The sequence below is a fragment of the Xiphophorus maculatus genome, chromosome 1, assembly GCF_002775205.1.
Source record: "Xiphophorus maculatus strain JP 163 A chromosome 1, X_maculatus-5.0-male, whole genome shotgun sequence".
Taxonomy (NCBI): Eukaryota; Metazoa; Chordata; class Actinopteri; order Cyprinodontiformes; family Poeciliidae; genus Xiphophorus; species Xiphophorus maculatus.
Window position 1 is genome coordinate 28,073,785 of NC_036443.1, and position 21,672 is coordinate 28,095,456.

The following is a 21,672-nucleotide window of genomic DNA, read 5'->3' on the forward strand; positions in this document are numbered from 1 at the left end:
ATATAAATATATATACTTACCTGTCAAAGTTTTTTGACCGGTAAAAAACTTCCAAAAAGTGGTTCTGGAAGTCAATCGTTTCCAAGTTGATCTCAGTGTCATAGTAAAAAGTTGTAACTTTACTTTTTTTATCGTCACTATATTGAGTTCATTATTATTATTTTATGTGTAATTACCCAATTTCCAAAAGTAGTAGCTGCTCTCACAGCTGACATCCCGTCTGGTTCCCACAACTGCAGCTTTACGACTGTGCACAGTTTGACATGTTTGGGCTGAACACAGAAGAAACGCTTTATTCAAGTGTAGCTTCTTATTGGGGCAATAAACTGTCTAGACAGCACTCCCCTCTTTTTCACCTTCAGCCAGACCCTCAAAGAACATTTGTTTATCTGAATATATTGGCGTGTCTTTGTCTCCTGCTTATCAGCTGTGGTTTCATGTAACACGTGCTTAGGCATTACAAGCTTTGAAAAAGGCCAATCTCACATATATGTGAGGTTACCTGAACTGTACAGACAGAAGTTCATTTCAGTTCATCCTCTTGGCCACCATGTTTTACATTCCCCTGAATGGCACATTTCTCTCCGACTTGGTCAATCCAGCTTCATAATTGTCTTGTGTTTAAATGCAAAATCCAAATATCCAAATCAAACGTCACATACCAAATCCAGAGGCAGTGTCTTATATACTCCAGATAGCCACAACAACTTAAAGAGTTTTAACAGGGATGGACGGATTTATCAGCGCCGATTTCTTTAATTTTGGGAGATCAGTGATCGGGAAATCTTATTGGCCAATCTTACCAACCTTGGCAAAGGTCGAAAAATAAACCACTATCCCCTTATGCTCTGCTGTGAGAGAGATTTGACTGACAGACTGGCCCACCAGATCATGTCTGCACTTTTGAAGTTAACAATAGTTGCCCCACGGCAACTTTCTTGCTATATTTAATGACATTTCAGACAAAAGAAATTGGTTATGCGGCTTTCTAAAGCTTGATGATTGGAGATCAGACAGAAAATTGCAGTCGTTGCACCCCTAATTTTTAATTTTGAAAGGTATAAAACAACAGGATCCTAACAGTTAAAGTTTGTGGTTTATAATGAGCCACCCCTAAATAAACTATTGTCTTTGCACAATTCTTTCTGATCTGCATTCAAAAATGGTTTAAAGCCTTCCAGTTCAACGATGTTTTGGAAAATACTGCTCCATAATAGCACTCCCCTTCTCTCCTATTACCTTTTTGCATTTCTTTTCGCTTCAGTGAGCCTTCCTGTCTCCACAGTTTTAAAAGCTGGGTGTGAAAATCCCAAAGCAAAAAAGAAATAAATTCTGTTTAAAAACTATCATTGAGAAACCAAAAAGATATCTGACCACCTTTTACTCTGTTTGCACTGAACCCATCAGGATTTTTAGCTTATGGTTCTTGAAATGTGTCTGCTGGTAGGTTGTCTTGCTTACTGTCCTATGCATGAGGTGCTACATTAATAATGGCACCCCTCTCTTTGTTGTTTCTCCCTAGTGTTTTGCAGTGAACTTCCTGGAATGCTTTAGGCACACAAACTGAGCCAACAATGTGGATGTAAAGCAGGGCCAACAGAATTTATCCAACCTCCATTTCTGTAGAACAAAGCAGCATAAAGTCAGACTTAAACTGAATTAACAGGAACAAATATCTCACCAAACACAATCAGAGCTTCAGCGCATTTGCTTGTTTGTATTTACATATGAATTTCTATATAATCAACGGTAGAAGCACAATAAAACGACAAAGTAAAAATGAGTTGCTTATGAGTTCTAATTATTTTAACATACGTACATCTTATAGGTAAACATCTTGTTTATGCAAATGTAGTTTTGGCACATTTTTTTCATAAACCTCCTTTGACTACATGATTGGAACTATATGTAGTAATGCCTAGAGAAACTATTCATAATTGAGCATTTGAAAGAAAATGATCAATGCAAATTCTGCCCATTCTTCTTTCCTAAATTGCTCAACATCAGTTAGATTAGATTGATGTCATCTGCCATTTGTTTTCAAATCTTGTCACATTATCATATGGATTAAAGACTGGACTTTAACTGATGATTCTTAGAAATCAATACACACTTTGATCTAGACTATTTTATTTTAGCTCTGGATGAATGTTCTGGGTCATTGTCCTGCTATATGGTGAACCTTCACCTCTATCTCAAGTGTTTTGTACTCTAGCATGTTTTACTTCAGTATTATCATGCCACCTTGGTCATACATCGGTAGGTTTTAAATTGTGTGTTCTTTGTATTATTACTTCATAGAACTGCTGAATTTTTACTAACAGGTGGACTTTTAATACTAATTTAGTGACTTCTGAGAGCCATGGATTTCAATTCTGAGTAAATTCCCTCAATACTAATTAGCAGCACAGTTTTTAGATTTTGGCAGATATAACTGTGTTAGTCTATCAAACAAAATCCCAGTAAATTAAACTTTCATGTGTTAATGCAATAAATAAAAAGATTCATCCTCTGTATATCTTTGCATCGGTAGGAGACGTTTTTTGTCACACTGATGCATTTGAGCAATCTTTTCATATTTTATTTAATACACATACCATATTATATATTGTGCATTTCCATCATTAGCTGAGTTTAGCATGAGGACTTCATGATGCAACTGTTGTGTCACGTTTCAGTGAGAAACTGCTCTTCGTGTTAAAGCCTTTAACACGAGGAGCAGCGGTCAAACCCCGCGAGCCCCCACAAATTGGGTGATCATTTTAGTTGCGTTAGGGGAAGGAGTAATGTCCACTTTTAAGTGCTGTAAGTTGAACACCATTTAAAATGAAGAGACTCGGCTGGCCTGTGTTACAGTAGCCTACATATTTCATGAAGGAGGAAAAACAAGGGCGAGAAGTTGGATATTATTAACCCTGCCTCCATCCCTCCGCCCGGCCACTAGCGTGCCTCCCCACGCCCCCTTCGGCCACACAGCTCCGCTCATCAATAGGGAGCGGATTTGAATAATGTGTGAGCGCTTGGACTGGAGCCAATCAGCTGTCGGGGGCCTGCGATAAATCGCAATGCATTATTGATAATAATAATCACGTTGACATGCGCATTTCTACTGGAGGGGGGTTAATTTTTCCAAGGCGAAGAATTTGTAGAAGAAGCGGAGGAAAATTGTCTGCGACTCTTTGCTCCTGATGGTGGCACCATGTCGAGGCGCAAGCAAGCCAAGCCGCAGCACATCAACTCTGACGAGCCCGGCTCGGTGGGAACTGGTGAGTTTTACACGCGAGATAAGCGGAGGAAACTGGGGCACCAAACTCGCTCCTTTTATGAACGAGTTCCACTGTCTTTTTTTTTCTTTCCAAGCTCAAAGAGTTGGATTTGTTTCTTTTTAAAAAAAAAAAAAAAAAGAAAGAAAGGGGAAAAACCGTTGTCCTGTCGCACTGTGACCTGTTGCTGGTCCTTTGACTTGGTCTAAACTTAGCCGCGGTCGTGGGAAGAGTCTCGTTGGAAAATAATTTTGAACGCACACAGGTGTCTCGCGACTTCAAAATGCAACATTGTAAGTTTTTACTCTTTTAAGCGGCCAACTTAAGTCGCTTGCTTGTAACTTTTTGTGTAGCTCAGTGCAACCGCCTCTCATTTAAGTTAAAATTGTAACATTAATTTGGGTCAGATTAGTGTGCTTGTGAAATATTAATCCTCTTATTTTTCGTTCGTTTTATGTTTCTTTATTCATTCAGTTAGGTTGCAAATTCGGACTTTTTAAAAGAATATTTGCAGTTTTAGTAATCTAAAATCTGTCATTTTCTTTTTTAAGGGGGTTACTGCGCAGTTTCGCCCTTCCTCGTTGCTTTTAACAGTTGCCCACGGTTGTGGTTTTGTAAGCTTATTATTCAGCTGTAGCCATGCATTTTACACAATTATTATTGAATTTTACTTGTTTCCAAATATGTTTCATGCCCATATTTCAGACAAAGGTATCCAAAAACTGTATGAAATGTGACTCTGGTGTAAGCTGACCTATCGGCAATAAATCCCCCAGTTTAATGCATGACTGTTTCCTTTAGTACATATGCGGAGAGGTGGGGGATGGAGCAGCAGTCGCCTTTTTGTGGAGACTGGGTGGGGGTGCGTTTTTTTTTTTTCCCTTCGGTGTTGCCATAAGCAATCGCCGTTGCAATCACACTTGCCTTTATTCAGATTTGTGAAACTGAAGTTAAGATAAGATGGATAAGATGAGGTTTGTTGCAACATAATGTCGCGATACAGGAAGATTTGTGCGTTGGTTCCCATTCATTTCGAGTCTGACCTCGTGTCAGATCCCAGTAAAGGTGATCAGATGCAGGTCATGCGCCGTCAACTGCTGAACTGCTGCTTCTTTCTCGTAAATGTGGCTTATAATAGATAAATATTCGTTTCATTCAAAGATTGCCACACACGCTTGTACATACTGTCAATTCGCAGGTGTTTTCGCCGCTTAAGTTAAGAGCGGTCTAACTGTATAATGTGGGAAACCACACTCTCTACTCCCTCATGGACCAGTTTGGTTTTTTTTTCTTTTTTTCTTTTTGTGACACCGCTTCAGTGCCTCCTGGTGAGCAATTAACAAGGCCAAAAGTTTCAGTGGGCAAATTCAAACAGGTGGTTTGCCTTCTTTCTTTGGGAGCATTTGCATTTAACAATGCACCCAGTTGTGAAATGGCCTCTTAGTCAACAGATAAATTAAAATGCACACTTTAAGAAACAATCCCTTGTGTGTAAAGAAGTAGTTAATGAGGTTGTAAATACATACTTGCATTGTTGGATACTTATATTTTGTAGAACACAAAATAAGTGGTTTTATTTTTTGGCATTAGAAGTGAGCCCAAACATTTTTTTTTTCATGCTTTAGGTAATTTTAATTTAAAAAGTGGGGAAGGGATCTAAGTGAGAACAACCTCCTGCTTCTTTGTCTTTTAGGCTTTGTTTTATCAAAGGTGGATGATTGCCCTCTGCTGGCCCTGTGGACACTTGGCAAATATGCTTTAACTGCTGTGATGCTATAACATTTTAACTTCAATTTTGAGATTTTTTTTTGTTTTCTGTAATTATTGCCCATTTTTTAAAATGAAAATTTGTTTAGATATCAAACAAGGCTATATAAGGTGCATTCATGTAAATCTCATGTTTTCTACTTAAAGGTATTCCTCGAGATGATCAAGCTGAAGATGCAGAAAACGATGTAAAAAGGCTAAGGATGGAAGGAATCAAAGTCTGCAAAAAGTGTTGTGCAGAATACTTTGATGAAGCAGAGTTTCTCGAGCATGAAAAAAATTGCACTAAAAGTCAGCACGTTGTCATCATGAAAGAGGGAGATTACACTGAGGAATATTCACAAGGGTCTCCTGAAGGCCTGAACAGTGACCATGATGATGGTCAGTCAAGCAATCATTCCAATGCAGACCAACTTGAACAGGCGGAGGAAGAGTCGAGCGTGAATGCAGAGGACTCTGCACAGCAGGATCAAGAAGAGCTGTCTAATAGTCCTGAGAGAGCGTTCCAGCCTTCACCTAAAATCCAGAATTCAAATGTCACTCTTCAAACCTTGCCTGATACTAAAGTGGCTGTCTCCCAGCATTCTTCAAATGCACCCCAAGCCTTGCCACAGGATGTCTTTCAAGCTATCCCCATCATCTTGGAGCAGCTAGTGTGCCTTCAGCAACAGCAGTTACAGCAAATCCAGCTCACTGAACAGATTAGAATCCAGGTTGCCATGATGACCCCACAGGGTCTGCAGCCATCAGTGGGTGCAGCAATGGATCCCCTCAAAGCTCTGGGTGCACACTTGTCTCAACAGCTGTCTGCAGCAGCAGCTCTGATAGGCAAAAGGACTGGCAGTCAGAGCCTTTCCATGGAGTCAGTAAAGCAAGGTAAACTACCTCTTCCCACTGGAATTCCCAACTCTCTGAGTGCAGGTTTGGGACAGTCGGCCTCTAAAACGGACATTTTGAAGGGTGTTCCGGATCTGGGGAGCCGTTTACAACCACTGCTGCCTCAGTCTTCAGGTGTCATGAGTTTTCCTAGCAACTTTAATGGTATCCAACCAGGGATTGACCCTTCTAAAAAGCTGAAAGCAAAGATGCTAACCCTCCCAACAGAATCAAAGAATGGGGAATTATTGTTCAAGCACAAGTGTAAATACTGTGGAAAAACCTTTGGCAACGACAGTGCCCTCCAGATTCACCTCCGTTCTCACACTGGAGAGAGGCCTTTCAAGTGTAACATCTGTGGAAACCGCTTTACAACCAAAGGAAACCTCAAAGTGCATTTCCAGAGACATAAAGATAAATATCCTAACATCAGTATGAATCCCCATCCTGTACCAGAGCATCTCGACAGTATCCCCACCAGCAGTGGTATTCCTTTTGGTATGTCTGTGCCCATCGATGAGTCAAATCTGACCGAAACTAAACCTGTCATAAGTCATCCAGCTGCTGGGTTCAATCCACAGTCAATACCAGGATTCAAACCCATGTTTGATGGCTTTGGGCGGGACCCGTTCTCTCAAAAGCCCTCCCCATCGACGAGTGATAGTTCCCCATCCATTTCCACAGTGTTTGGACGAGACCCGGGACTTGATCCAAATCACAAGGAGGCTAAAGAAATGCTTGGTGCATTCCATCACATGAATGGTGGTGCCCTTCCAGGAGAACCAAGCTCCGGAACAGCAAAACTTCAGCAAATGGTGGATGGGTTGGAAAAGAGGACCAACGATCCCAATGAGTGTGTGATCTGCCACAGGGTGCTCAGTTGTCAGAGCTCTCTCAAAATGCATTACCGCACACACACTGGTGAAAGGCCATACAAGTGCAAGATCTGTGGCCGTGCGTTCTCAACAAAGGGTAACCTCAAGGCTCACTATGGAGTGCATAGAGCCAACACTCCACTCAAAGTTCAACACTCGTGTCCCATCTGCCAGAAAAAGTTCACAAATGCTGTAGTTCTGCAGCAGCACATTCGTATGCACATGGGCGGGCAGATCCCCAACACTCCCATGCCAGAAAGCCAGTATGAAGCAACAGAAGCAATGGAGCCATCCCTACCAGAAGAGAAGTCTGTGGACAACAGTGGTGTTGAAGGAACCATGGAAGGTCATGAACCAGAGCTTCACTCCCAGAAGCTGACTGATTCCTTAAACTCTCTCCCATCTGCCACTGAAGAACATTCGCAAAAGCTTGCAGCCCCTTTACCGTTCTCCAGCCTAGATGTTCTGAAGAATCTCACCTCTGCCCTCGTCCTGAAACGGCAGAGCAGCACCGCTTCAGAAAGCGAGGGAACACCGAAAGGCTCTCCGCCAATTCAGAAAGAGCAGGAGTATCAGAACGGCCGAAGCCCAGCCATATCTGACTCAGCTGTGTCGTTTCACTCCTCTTCCCCAATGAACATCAGCAGCAAGTCCCCTGAGTCAGCAGGTGATGAATTTACTCGCAGTCTGACCAAACAAGAACATGATGGACCACAAGATGGAGGCGAGTCAAGTGGAGCCCTTGACCTCACCGCTTCTAGCAGCTTTAATACCAAAGTGATTAAAGAAGAACCCGGTGTCCTGTTTACAAATGGGGACTATGGTGAGTTTTAACTATGTTTAAATGTTGGTAGCTGTCAAATAACAGTGCATAGATCTAATTTTTTCTGTCTTTTGCATTCACAGCTCCCAGCAACTTTCCTTTTATGAAGATTTCTCCAAGTTTGGGCAGCCTAGAAATGAAGATTCCACCCGAAAGTTCTCTGGGCCCTCATGGATTATTCAGCTCCCAAATGCCTCAGGGAACAGCTGTACCCTCCTCTATCTCCACGGCACCTCGGCGATCCACCAAACAGCATATATGTAATGCCTGTGGCAAGAACTTCTCATCGGCCAGTGCTTTGCAGATCCATGAGCGCACGCATACAGGGGAGAAACCATTTGCTTGCAATATCTGCGGTAGGGCTTTCACCACAAAGGGAAACCTGAAAGTAAGTCTTCAGAGGGTTTTTGGGAATTGCTGAGGTCAATTTTGGGTATCGGCTTTTGACTAGGTAATTTATTCTCTTTTTAAAGGTACATATTGGCACCCACATGTGGAACAATTCATCTCGCCGTGGCCAGCGTCTTTCCCTGGACAATCCCATGGCAATAATGGCAATGGGTGCTGAGGCTAAGATTCTCCCAGAAATGTTACAGGCACCCAAAGAGCTGGGTGCGCCACAGATGAGCTTTGACCCGACTATCTGGAACCAGTACGCTGCTGCTGCCTTCACTGGTGGCTTGACCATGAAGACCAATGAAATTTCAGTCATTCAAGGAGGCGGCATCCCGCTGCCTGGGAGCCCTGCCGGGGGGCCACTGATTGGCTCTACCGGAGGCCTCTTGAAGATGGATGGATCTCACTCTGGCTTGCCCGGTGCAATGGCTGAAATAGAAAAGAACAGTTCAGAAAGTGTGCCAAAGTCACAGTTTCCACATTTCATGGAGGAGGGCAAAATTGCAGTTAATTAGATTTCTTTTTTTTTTTTTAAATCGGCAGGTAATTCCTTCCCACCCCTCTTCAATTTGCAAATGTGTCCCTTTATATTTGAATAAGGTACAATCAATGTTCAGAAGAAAAAAAACCTTGAAGAATTCCATCTGGATTGGCCGAGAGATTATTTTGTTTTACATTTAATTTAGACATTCTCTCCACTCCTGATCTCAATGATTCTCGAGTGTTAAGCTTAACTTGATTTATTACTACTGTAGGATTATTTTATTTTATATGAACACATATGCGGGTATTTTCTCATGTGACTTTTATTTGTTTTGCTGTCTATCCAGATGTTTGAATGTATGACTTACTTGAAACTTGCTTTAACTCAGACTGTCTCCTTGAGAACCTCTTGAAGGATTATGACTTTTGTAGGAAAAGTTAAAGGACATGAATATTAAGGACCCCAGTCTGACCGGGCAGGGCATGGTCTCAGTGTTTAGAATTAATATTATGGCTAACTATATGTATCATTTAGGACTACTTTCCCTTCTGTTGTGTGCCATAGGTTTTATGACATTGTACATTTTTCTAGTGATAATTGTCATTAACTTTTTCTCATTGTGAAGGGCCTTTGATCAGATTGGCTTTCATATAAAAAAAGTCAAAGTTCTACAGTTTCAAATTGTGGATTATAAATGCATTTTTATTGTATTGGTGCCAAGATACCGATGTTGATTCATATATCCAAGTGCCTGATCTGAACTAAACCGGCATTTTAAGGCACTGTTGGATTGTTACAAATACTCTTAGACTGAAAGAAATGGTGTTTCCCTGTGTAGTGTGGCATACATTTCATAATATTTTCATAGTTTACTCAAGTTGGTTTTCACCCACATACTCGGCTCTGAAAGTTACATTGGCACATTTAGTAGGCTGAGCTCAGAAGGCCGTCTTACGCATAGTGTTGTCATGCCTGCACTTTATTTCAGGTTCTGCTTTTACATTTCACTGCGCTTGTAATTGAATGAAGAGGTGACAAATTGTCATTTTTGTTTACCTTTATTTCCGCAATGATCCAAACTAACGGTCAAGATTTCTTTTTTTCTTCCTTGGTCTTATCAGTTTGTAGCAGAATTTATTTATTTATGATACGAAATGCTTGAGTTTAGGGGTAAGTTTCTACCTCATTTCGATATTAGTTGTCCCTCAGTGCCCCTCACACTCAATGCAACGTTCTGTATATTTTCTTCCTGTGTATGCTATGGAAATCTTCACTCTCACCCTGCTGAGTTGAACAGTAATGAATGTATCACTGGACACTTTACACAACTCAGCCTGGTCCGAGTACTTTGTAGGCTCCTGCTGGTCATTCCTTTATCGATATGCATTTGCCAAGTTGTGCCTTTCTTTAAGTAAACCAAGTCAAACCTGTTCTCAAGTTGCTTCCACAGTTCAAGCAACGTGGAGCCAATTTAGTCCTGTTTACAGTGTAAATGTGTGTTTTTCTTTCAGTTTCTTTGGTCTAAATGTTTTCTGATTTTTGAAGAATAAAATCAGGGTGACTTTTTTTGACACTTTTCCTGTTATCTTTTTTTCCAAAACTAACCAACCTGGTTGGCTACCTGGGTGGTAGTTACTTTTCTAGTTTGCCATGCAAGCACAAGAACTCAGCTGAGCTTCAGGTTAATTTTTGACTCCAACAATGCCCATCATTCACATAAATCCCTAATTTACATCAATTCACCTTCAGCGGACTCTATAGTGAAATTATTTCTCCTAATTCTCATTTCCCACCATCATTAATCCAGTGGCATTTTGCATTCTCAACGAAAACCCATTTGCATCCACAACCGAAGCATGCAGTCCATTTTGTGTCAACTGTACATTGGCCACTTCCTCTGCAGTTTTAAATGAGGCAATCATTTGCATAATTGACCTTAAAGGAACCACACAATTCTTGTGGAGAGCGCCTACAGGAAGAGAGACTTTAGAAATGATGTAGTCTGTACAAACACCAAATCAGTTCAGATGTTGAGAGCTGTAGAAATTTTCTGTTTACTGTATTTTTTGTTTTTTGAGAGATGGATTGCTGTTTTTGACATGGCCAATATAGGTTGCAAAGCCTTGTTTAAAAGAAAATAAAAATCAACCATGATGTGCAAAGAAAACTACACATAAGATGAAGAATGACCAGGTGTCATGCATAGTTGAAACACTATACAGAATGGAATCATGAAAGCCAAAGCTGATTTCCATAGTGGTGGCTTCTTAAATCATGATAACAAAGACTAGTTCACCTCTGCAAATGTTTCAACACTGAGGTCAAAGTGGTGGCATGCAAATTTAATTATTGTAGGCATTACTCATTATACAAATGGTGCATTTTGCAACAAAAGTGTACAATCACTCAGTGTTTGATTTACATTAATAAATGTTTGCACCTGTTGCTTTGTGGATTTATAATTAATGCTGAGAGCGTTCAACACACCCAGCCACCTTCAGGTCACAGAGCCAGGTGAGCTATGGGAAGCCTTGTGGTCACTGAATATTGAAACTTTGCCATAGTAACTTTTCACTGACATATTTTAGGAATTTTCAATTACAGAATATTCATCCTTTAACTTTGTTCACATTTTGTCATGTTACACCCACAAACGTAATTTTATGTGTTGGACTAACACAAAGCAGTGTACAATTATGAAGTAGAATGAAAATTATCCATAGTTGAAGGTCTCTGAGTCAGAAGAATTTAACTTTTACAGCTGCATTACAGCCTATTACTTTTACACACAAACAGGGAATGTTGCCCATTCTTCTCTGCATGACATCTTAAGCTCAGAATTTCTGTGCACACATTCAGAAAGAATTTGTGCACAGAAATCCCAAAGCATTATTTGAATTTAGTGTACACTTTGAACTAAATCCTTTCATGATACCTCAGACTCTGTCTTTAGGGTTTTCATATCACTGGAAGGTGAACACTGACCACAGTCTGGTGTCTTGTTTTCTTTTCTTTTTTTTTTTTTTAGCCTGTAACAGGTTTTCTTTCAAGGGTCACTATTTCACATTTTAATAACCTTATTAATTCTGACCATCTTTTTTCTGTCTCAAGAAAAGCATCATTGTAGCATGATGTTGCCACAACTATTCACCTTTGGGAGACAACAGTGTTAAAAAAGTTTGTTTGGCAAAAAGTTTGATTCTGAAACCTATTTTTACACTGCAAATTGTCACCTAGACTTTTTATGACTTTCTTTCAATTACATTTTGTCTTGCAATCTTAGGCATTTATTTATTTTATTGAATGAATTAACGTCTGCGGCCATCCTGGCCCAGGTAGGAATTTAATAACCGTCCCCTAAACCATTTAATTGTAGCTCTGCCTTTACAGTCTTTTTCAATAAATTAGAATATGTGTTCCAGTGAGGTTTGTTTGTCAGATTAAAAGTACCTTTTGAAAATAGCAACTTTTAAGCAGATATTATTCTTACATTAAGGCCACATTTAAGCATATTTTATGCTTTTTTTTATAGGTAGGACGTAATATTCAACTCTAAAATGCCATACTTTCATTACAGTAATCAAAAAATCATAATTAACAGAAATAAAGGCTTAAAAGCATCAGTGACCGGTCACCATTGATGCTGCCACTACCTTGTTTCACAGAGAAGATGTGTCCAAAGTGATGTAGTCTTTATTTTTTTTTTACAAAAATGAAAAACAACACGAAAAATATTAACCAGTATAAGTTACTAGTTTGTTTTTGTTCTTTTTTCAAAAGCTAATCATGTTAAAAGAGCATTATAAATATAGTTACGTCCTCTGTCCGCCCGGTTGTTTGTCCCCAAACATCCGGGCCGTCTCCATCCCCAGCACCGCCACCCTCCGCGCTGTCCTGAGTGACAGCTAGCTGCCTCCGCCCAGGCTAGAACCGCTACAACCAGGTTGACTTCTTCCAGCGCCTACCCGCTACCGGGGAGCCGCAGGAATGACCGACAGTATCCCCCTTCAACCGGTGCGGCGACAGAAGAGACACGACAGTAAAAACAGGAATGGGTAAGGGCGTTGGACAGCGCCGTAATGTTAATGTTATGTTGTCTTTTTTTTTACTTATCTGGTTCTGCTGTTATACCGTAAATTGTTTACACCTCCGCGTCGACATTGTGTCCGAGACCTATCTGAGTCAATGCTAGTTTATTTTGTGTTTAGTGGTTTAAAATGGCTAAAAGAGTCATTCATGCTTACATTTAACATGCGGCTATTCATTGTTGCACTTTAACAGCTAGCGTTAGCTAAGCTCCATGAGAGACATCCTTGTTCCGGGGTGCAGCGCTTGTAGCAAGTGCATTTGACGCCCATGTCAATATTTGCTCCGCTAACATCACTTCAGACTTGCTGAAGAACAAAAAGCAGCAATAATTCGTTAAAAAATAGTCGTCAGTTCACAATTCATCAGAGCTATTCTTTCTCAGATTATTCATTGTTGTAGCTCATCTGAAAAGGGCAGGCCCCATTACTGATGATGGAGAAGCAGGAGGCAGTGCTGACTTGCTTCCCACAGACTGATGAGGCTGTCATGGTGATGTATATCTGTGAATTAATCTGAAAAAACAAAGACTTTGCATTAAATCAGTAAATGAAAAGGCTTGTTCAGCCTGGTGCATCAGGTTAGCTACCCACACAAACAATGTCAGGGAGGTTTACAGTGGTGTGTTAATATGTCAGGCTGATATTTTTCACAATCAGCTTTTATTTACAAAGCTGAAATGAGGTGCTTTGAACATAAAAAAGCATTTGATCATTTTCCATTTGTAAACATGTATGGCGAGTTTCTTATTTTTCAGCTTTCTTGACATTTTCTATTTCTTAAAGGAGACAAATCTAATAATACTCAATAAATTCAGTCCTTTTTGACTGAATGATAGGGCCTATCATTTTAACCTTAAATGATAGGCCCTTACTTCATGTTTGATATATGGAATATCTGCTTTTGGCTTTCCTGATTTCTTGATGTTGACATTCAGCATAGAAACAACCTTAAACTATGATTTTTGCCTTGGCCACCCCTATGTGCATAATTCATAAATGCATGACACGTACCATGAAAAACTTTAAAAACACAAATGGTAAAATAATATGAACCCCAACAGAATATAGACATAAATCTGAAGACTGTGAATTAGTAGAAGTCACTATATGATGTGTCTGTCATCTAAAACATAAAGATTATTTAATTCAGTTAAAAAATACAAAATTAAATATTGTAACTCATTTTATTGAGGTTTCTTCAAACAGTTGTAGATGATGAGTTGTGGTGGACAGAAAGGACTTCCTGTAACAGTCAGTCTCACAGCCATTCTAAGTAAACCTCTAATAAAAGACTCTGTTCTTGCCTAACAGTTTGATGACTGCCAAAAATCAGCATTTCAACTCTCTCTTACAGTTTATTTTTCACTACCAGTGCCGTTTGTCCCGTAATGTGTGATTTGTCCTCATTCATGTGCTGGCTACAGTCCTGAGCATATTCTAAACAATGCAGTCAGAGCTGCTCTGCTCGACAAACGTGTTGACTCCATTTTGAAACTGCCCATCTGTCTCTATCTGCAGTAACATCTGTAAAAACTACACATTACACCTGGTAAAGCTATTGTTTTAACCTCTTATCTGTCATAATGACACACATGGTCCTCATGGACATGTAAGTGTTTTGAAGGGGACAGTTAAGAGTTTAGCCAGTGAGTCCTCCTGCTAACTGATTGTGAGTTTATCTTTAACAGCAGAATTTTGTTGATATGATAAAATGTGTCCTTGCATGGTGATAAGTACACAATAAAGAAGCCAGTTCTCCACTTAAATACTGACTGTCATTCAAATGAAGCTTTAAATTATTTGTTTTTCTGTGTATATGTTTATTTATTATACACTGTTATCTGTAAATTCAGTTTCAGGGAGTTTAGGGCATTGTTTGTTATGACACATTGACAAACATGGAGTAACTATTATCAAAAATGTTGGTGAGGCAATACAGCATTGTAGGTTATTATACAGTTCAATTCAGTTTTCGAGGGACTTTACAAAAATAAATGTTATTAAACGATGCATTTAATTTCAGTTTATTTTGACTGGTCTAAACATTTTCTAAGGAAACCCATCAGATCGCATGAATCCACTCCTGGATGAATTTGTAGCGACGGGACAATTGTGTTTTGTCATTGGCTGCAATCCCTCATACTGAGCATGCATGTAGCGACAGTGGAGAGGAAAGATTCCCTTTTAACAGGACGAAACCTAGACTTCTTCAAGAGAAAAAGACATACTTTAGGTTAGTTAGGCAAGGATTTCAATGATTTCCTGGAAAAGAAGCATTTCACGAGAATCTTTAACCTCTTTAGATGTGATTCTCAACTTGTTCTGTTTCTCCTTTTGGAATGTTAGCATTGCATAAGTCACTAACATTAATTGCAGTTTTCTGACTGATCGCCTATTACGGATCTTTAAAAAGCCTGACCTGCAGATTCAGATTTTGACTGATGCCATGTTTTTTTCTTGTCTGAAATGTTGCTAAATATAGCAAGAAAGTCACTGAATTGACAACAGTGGAGTGACCATTGTTAACTGAAAACGTGCAGACATGACCTGGAGAGCAGGTCTGTCAGTCAAACTTCTCTCACCGCAGAGCCAAAGAGGACAATGATTGATTTTTAGACCTTTGGCAAGGCAGATAAGAAATAAAGGAAATCGGCTCTGATAAATTGGTTGGTACATAAATTGGTTCACGCCTAGTCACATAGCCTATATTTGCTAAACATTAGGGTAGAAAATTTGACAGTACTTTAAGATTAAGAACTACATCGCAGTGCATCACAGTCATTCATATTTTATAGTCTGATATCTCACAAGATGTGTTACTTCTAGTAAGACATGCAAGCTTGGGTCATAATCTTTGTCTTTATAGTGTTTGAAATGACCTTACTTCTGAGATAAGGTTAATATTTATTTACATGGCTCTTAGCTCAGTTCAGCGCTGCTCCTTCTCCATGTGTCCGGGTGGAATAAGGTACACATTACAAACAGTGGAGCATTTATGGTGAGAGTTTCTCTGAATTGTAAATGATGATGTGAACACTTCCAAGTTTGTTCCGGTAGTATAGCTCAGAAAAAGCCTAAAAATAAATTAATTTTGTATTAGTTAACCAAATCTCCCAGGGAAACATTCAGAAACTTCTGAGAAGTAACCCCTGGTTTTCTGTTTCCCCTGGGGAAGAAATATGATGTGGCACAGAAGCTTGTTTTTCCTAAATATTGACCGCAAGGACCGGACAAGGGCTTATAGGTGTGTTTCAACTGCAGGACCCTTTTCCTGGAACCAGAGTTATTTTGTTGGGCTATTATTAACAAAACCGCTGTTTTTTCAAGGGTCAAAACAAATTACAAGCAGTAAAAACTTACCCCATAAACGGCGGTTGTAAGAAAATCCTACTTTTCATTTATAATCATCTCTTGAGTAGAGTTTTATGGAACCAGAACAAGGAGCGTTTTGACATGGTTGAATCTTTCAGTGTCATAATTCAGTCATATCAGCCTGAACTCATCAGTTTAATGGGATGGGTGTTAACATTTCTCAGATAATTACAAAATGTGGCTGTACTGAAATTTTGTTTCCTCTTTTCAGTCGCTTTAACACAGTCTTCAAAGGAACCTTTAGATACTATTTACATAACAGCTGGTTCTTTGAGTCAGGACAGGACAACACCTTTTCTGTCCTACCGTCACCAAAGTAAATAGGTAGAGTTGACTAAACGCTGCTGAGACTTTAACATGAACCGTGTGTTTGGTCAGATGAGATGAGCTTTTCTGCAACAAACACTTCAGTTAGGTCTCACGTGAAACAAGGGAGGAACATGTGAAAAAAATAAAATAAATTCTCTTAATCAATCATCTTCATAGCCATCTCAGTGTACATATCTAAATTCAAAAGCAAACCTTTAAGTTAAGTTAGCATAAGAGGTAATATTATTAGAGGTGAAGAAGGATTCTTCATGAAATGAAAAGGAACATGAACAACCATGAACATCATCTTCATCAGACTGTTAAACAACAACAGTGTCTTCAATCAGAGGTTTCTCTAGACTCGCTGTAAGACTTTTACAGGAAATCCTTCTTGACCACAACCATCAGTAGTTGCCTTTTGAATTATTTTTGAATTGATTAGAATAATGCAGGACTCCGGACATTCTAAGGAGATTGTGGAAAGTGGAATGATCAAAGATCCCTTTCTTTATGCTGTGACCTTGTGAAATGTTATAGGAAAAGGCCAAGAGCTGTCCTATTTGCTGACGAGGGTTTTATGAACAGCAGGCAATGATTGTTTCTCTTCTGAATTTTTTCCTCCACTGAGTAAATTTCCTGAAATCAAAGATCGTATTTTTCTTATTTTTTCAGGGAGAGAATGTGATGAGTGTGGACGATTGTTTTTTTTTAAATGCATCATGATTTTTCCTCCCTCGCTTGTTGCTTTCAGATGCTGCCCATGGTCAAGTTGCTGTGGCATGGGGGACTTCCGTCCCCGCACCGTGTGGCTCGGCCACCCAGAGAAGAGGGAACAGCGGTACCCGAAGAATGTCATTAACAACCAGAAGTACAACTTCTTCACCTTCCTTCCTGGGGTTAGTGTCAGTCAAAGGTCGCCTCTTCACCTTTTCTCTGTTTAAACTCGCCCACCTTCTTCAGGCAGACATGAGTTCACTGTCAACTTGTTGGACATGTTTTAAAAGAATTTGTAGTCCTTAAATGTGCTCCATCTTTTTTTTAGCTTTTCTTGGAGATTTTGCTGGACATTTCAGTCACTCATAGGCTCACTTTGGTCACCTCAGAGCAGCAGATGTATGATTATTTTGTATTTTCAGTGTTTCAGGATTTTTAAATACCTTTGAAGATAACTCTTGAACCTTTTTAGGACCTGTAAATGTTTTAGTAATGCTGCAAAGAATACATGTTTATGTCGCCTAGTACAGCTGCTAGTTAACTCTGTAGTCGTGGCTAAACTTACGCTCCAGTTCAGATAGATGAAACCTAAAATAAGAATTTTTCATTAAGACTGCACTAAACCTTTATTCTCTTGTTCTGTTTTTAATTAATTGCCATTTAAATAATAAACCGAGTACAGGTTTTGTGTTGCATGTACTTTTCTCAGAGGAAAGCTCAATAAATCCTCCTTTAACAAACACCTGGCATTGATAGAGAGGCCTATTAGTTTGCATTAACCATATTTGGACATGTGGACTTGGACTCCTATGTCTAAGTCTATGAGCTGTGTTTTGGATTATGGCATTTTCCTTTCCTGATTTGCATATTCTCATTTGCTTTCTGGGCATCAAGTTGTCTTAAGATATTTTTTTTGTGTGTGTTAATGCCGACTGAAATTGAAAGTAGCTCAGATTTGTTTGGGAAGCAAAAGACAAGAGCAAGAAGTTTTTGCATTGCAAATCAGGATGCTTTTTTGTTTACTCTGGCTCGTGTCAAGATGTTGTTTCCTCCGGAAAATATGGCAAGCTTTATGCTTCTGCAGATTGGTTGCTGCGCTGCCGGCTCCACCAGGCAACATCTCTGGAAATGCCATGAAGCAGCAGCATGAAGGCACAAGTTTTCTCCTAGTTGTAATCTTGCACAGAGGTGGTAATGAAAGTGGGCAAAGCTGGAGTCTGTGTGTTAAATTTAGGATCACACACTGGGGGATGAAAAGCAGATATTTCCAGATTGCTACATGCTTATCAACCCACAAAGAGCACAATCTGGTTCAAAATCTGTGAAAAACGAGGAAAATTAAACACATTTAGATACATATTGCTACTAAGTTACTAATATTGTTGTTTTGATTTCTGCTATTATGTCTGGATGTAAAGTCATATTCAACTAATTCAGTTCACTTAGGGATCCAGACAAGAAAAAAAAACCTTCTTACAAATACATAAAAGTGATTTATTGGCTATTCATGCTGTTTGTGCTGCCATTATACTTCTGTTTTATTGGCACAGTGTTGACACACAACATCTTCTGTTGTGTTCAAAGCTACTACCTCTATCAAAGAACCCACAGCATGCCTTTTCTCTGCTACAAGTCAGAGCTCAAATTAAATTGGCATCGGCAGGAAAAGCCTGATTGTAAAACATGCTGTGGAGGGTTAAAAAGAAAGGAATAAAAGTCACATTTTAATAAGAGAATGTCTTGGCGTAGAATTTGACTAGTAATGTTTGTAATTTGTAATGTTTCAAGTATGCAAGTAAATATTCAACTAAGTTGAATTTCTCACTATGATTCTGAAGCTGAGATTTTTAAGATTCTTGTGAAAAACTTCAAGCGTCTGCAGTGACAAAAGAAGCGACTGTGATTTAGTAGATGTTAAGTGTTTCACACGGTTCCTCCTCTCTGCTCTGTGTCCTCAGGTGCTGTTTAATCAGTTTAAGTACTTCTTTAACTTGTACTTTTTGCTACTGGCCTGCTCTCAATTTGTTGAGGAGTTACGCCTAGGTGCCCTCCACACCTACTGGGTCCCTTTGGTATGTTGCATTCCAACAAATGTTAATCATTGTAGTCCCTCCACTTCATTTCCTCACACATTATTTGTGTCTGCTACATTTTTCTGGTTAATTTATATTGTTTAAGCTGCTCTGCTCTTCATTGAATTTAAAAAAAATGTTTATTCTCCCTCTAATTGTGACATTTCCCTCTCCTGTCCAGGGTCTTGTTTTGTTTATCACCATCACGAGGGAGGCAATTGAAGAGATAAGGTGCTACCTTCGAGACAAAGAAGTAAACTCTCAAGTTTACAGCAAGCTTTCTAAAAGAGGTGAGAAGGAAGCCTAAACAGCTTAGCTTATGTTTGTCTGTGCTGATATCTGTCTGTTATTTGTTCCCCTGGATCAGTGCCTTCCACTAACTGTAGGAGGTTGATCCTATTAAAACTTATTGGGGCTAGGGGAAATGGTGGGTAATTCAAAGCAGAGATTTAAAAGTGTACATAAGGGGCCTTGGAATAAAGTGGTAGCAGCAATAAAAAGCAGGGGACCTCTTGTGGTTTCCATCACTTTGCCCCTTTGATGTGGCAGCTTGTTTTAGCCATAAACACAATGACTGGTTGCCTCCATGATGGCAACCCCTGCGCATAATTTGTGGTTTTATAGAAATTTTATGGTGTCAGTACTTTGTTAACACAGGAAGAAACATTGTTTTTCCAAGTTTCGTTAAATCCAAAGTTTAGGAACATGAATAGATGCCAGAAATATAAAGAAGTGAAATTTTATTGAAGTGGTTTTTTTTATCAGTTTTCTTTTTGTTGTTTCTAATGTTCAAAGCACTCATGTGAAGTCCTGTGAGCCCAAATGCATAACAATATTAATGCACTTTAATGTCTTACATATGCAAAGCCAAGAGGTCACAGCACGGTTCAAGGGTCAGTGATCTCCTCCAAACAATTTTGCCTGTTCATTCCAAGTGGAATGAGAGAAAAAGGCTCAACCCCCCCCACACAACATTCTTTCAAATCTGCATGGAGAGCTGCTTTGGCATGCAGGACACCAGTTCACCCAGAGGATACTTTCATGTCTGAATGATACTTGATAAAGTAAAACCAATCTGCAGACTGTCAAAGTGTTGCTATATATAACAAACTTCCTCCTTTTACTTTTGTTCTGCTTTTCAGGCACAGTGAAGGTTAAAAGCAGTGGCATTCAAGTGGGTGACCTCATAATCGTGGAGAAGGTTTGTTGGAGATTGTTTGTTGAAGGTTTTGATGAACATCTGTGAATAGTTGGGGCCCTTCAGGACCGTTGAGTCACCGTTTATGTGACGGCCAATAACGAGCCGGGTTGTTAATCATCTGCGCCCCACTGGCGACTGAAGGGGAAGGAGTTAGTAAAGATTTTGTAATCTTGTGATCAATTCTGAGCCCCAGCCTGTCAAATCTTAATACTTACACAAGAGATGTGAACCTAAAATGGCTCTAATGAGGTTCGAGTACAAATTCAATTTAGTTAGATTGATGTAAATTTCTTAGTTTTTTTTAATTTCGGATATAATTTATGATTTCTTTTCTTTTTGCCGAAGTATAAGAAAAGGGTTCTCTCAACTAGCTTCCATTCCAAGTCTTTTAATTCAGTTATTTCAATTTGTAGATTGAGAAACATCACCTATGATTTGGAAGTAAATATGGTGACAAAACTGCAAACCTTGAGATTAAAGTAAATTAATAAGCGTTGATGAAAGGAATTCATCCTCAGACATCCGAGTACTAACATTTTGAAAATAAATTTGCTCAATGGAAACACGGCAATTTTGAAAAAACGTATTTTGCAAAACTCTAATGGAAACGCTCTTTTTTTCATCACTTGAGTCACATGATCAACAACCTGATGTTGCGACTGGCGCAAACCATAAAGAAAAAGACAACAGGAAGTAGTTGAAGTTTCTTATTTAATGGAAACACCTCTATTGTGAAATTGTGTTTTTTTTGACACAAGTGTAATATTGACAAAGCTTTGTGCACATTTATAATGGAAACCCAGCTATAGATATGACTGCTTTGACAGTTGTCCAGCAGAGAGATCCCCTCCAGAAAGTGGTTATTGCTGAAGAGTGTTGTATCCAAGCTTTATGATGTAAAGGTAAGTGGAAGGAAAAAGTTGTACCAGCAACAGTGACAACCTTTAGAAGATTGTGAAGCAAAGATCAACCAAGAATTAATTAATTTAGGGTTTTAAATTTTAATCATAATGGACTTAAGAAGTCTGACATTGAATAATGAAACATTTTGTAGTTTGTTTTTTTTTGGCATATGTAGCATTTAAAATTGTAATCCAAGTCCTGAATTGTTTAACAAAGCAGTCCAGATGAACCTATTGCGTGTGGTGTAAAAGGCTGAGTGAAGGGTGATTTTTCTGGAAGACTTACAAATGACTGTCTGTTGCTAATGTGGCACATGCAGAGCTTAAAGTCTTGTGTGTCTTTAGTTATAGGGAGAAGTGGAGGGATGGAGAAGGAAAAGTAAACAGTCATGAAGTGATATTGAATTCTTGTTTTTCTTTCTGCCTTTCTTTCTAGAACCAACGTGTCCCCGCTGACATGATCTTTCTGAGGACTTCTGAGAGAAATGGTAAACATCTGCTGGTCATTCTCCCAGATAGCCACAACACCC

At 39.3% G+C, this 21,672-nt stretch overlaps 2 protein-coding genes across 2 annotated transcripts in view; both read left to right on the forward strand.

Moving 5' to 3' along the window:
- Positions 1-3,095: 3,095 nt before the first annotated feature.
- Positions 3,096-9,833, forward strand: sall4 (spalt like transcription factor 4). Its single transcript, XM_005798933.2, has 4 exons — positions 3,096-3,266; positions 5,178-7,604; positions 7,688-7,992; positions 8,078-9,833. Exons 1-4 carry the CDS (start codon positions 3,200-3,202, stop codon positions 8,513-8,515), a joined length of 3,237 nt encoding a protein of 1,078 aa, XP_005798990.1. The 5' UTR covers positions 3,096-3,199; the 3' UTR covers positions 8,516-9,833.
- Positions 9,834-12,367: 2,534 nt separating this feature from the next.
- Positions 12,368-21,672, forward strand: part of atp9a (ATPase phospholipid transporting 9A (putative)) — a 39,495-nt gene continuing 30,190 nt past the window's right edge. Inside the window, exons 1-6 of the mRNA XM_023337480.1 lie at positions 12,368-12,539; positions 17,005-17,149; positions 18,926-19,039; positions 19,221-19,329; positions 20,182-20,240; positions 21,579-21,630. Coding sequence (XP_023193248.1) covers positions 12,472-12,539; positions 17,005-17,149; positions 18,926-19,039; positions 19,221-19,329; positions 20,182-20,240; positions 21,579-21,630 — 547 coding nt within the window. The 5' untranslated portion in view covers positions 12,368-12,471. The remainder of the gene's footprint in view (positions 12,540-17,004; positions 17,150-18,925; positions 19,040-19,220; positions 19,330-20,181; positions 20,241-21,578; positions 21,631-21,672) is intronic.

What these genes read in the sequence shown, in the direction of transcription:
- sall4 (XM_005798933.2), top strand. Translation starts at nt 3,200, where the DNA reads ATGTCGAGGCGCAAGCAAGCCAAGCCGCAGCACATCAACTCTGACGAG. An exon ending in GCCCGGCTCGGTGGGAACTG is followed by an intron (nt 3,267 to 5,177) that starts GTGAGTTTTACA and finishes TTCTACTTAAAG; the next exon opens with GTATTCCTCGAGATGATCAA. An exon ending in GTTTACAAATGGGGACTATG is followed by an intron (nt 7,605 to 7,687) that starts GTGAGTTTTAAC and finishes TTGCATTCACAG; the next exon opens with CTCCCAGCAACTTTCCTTTT.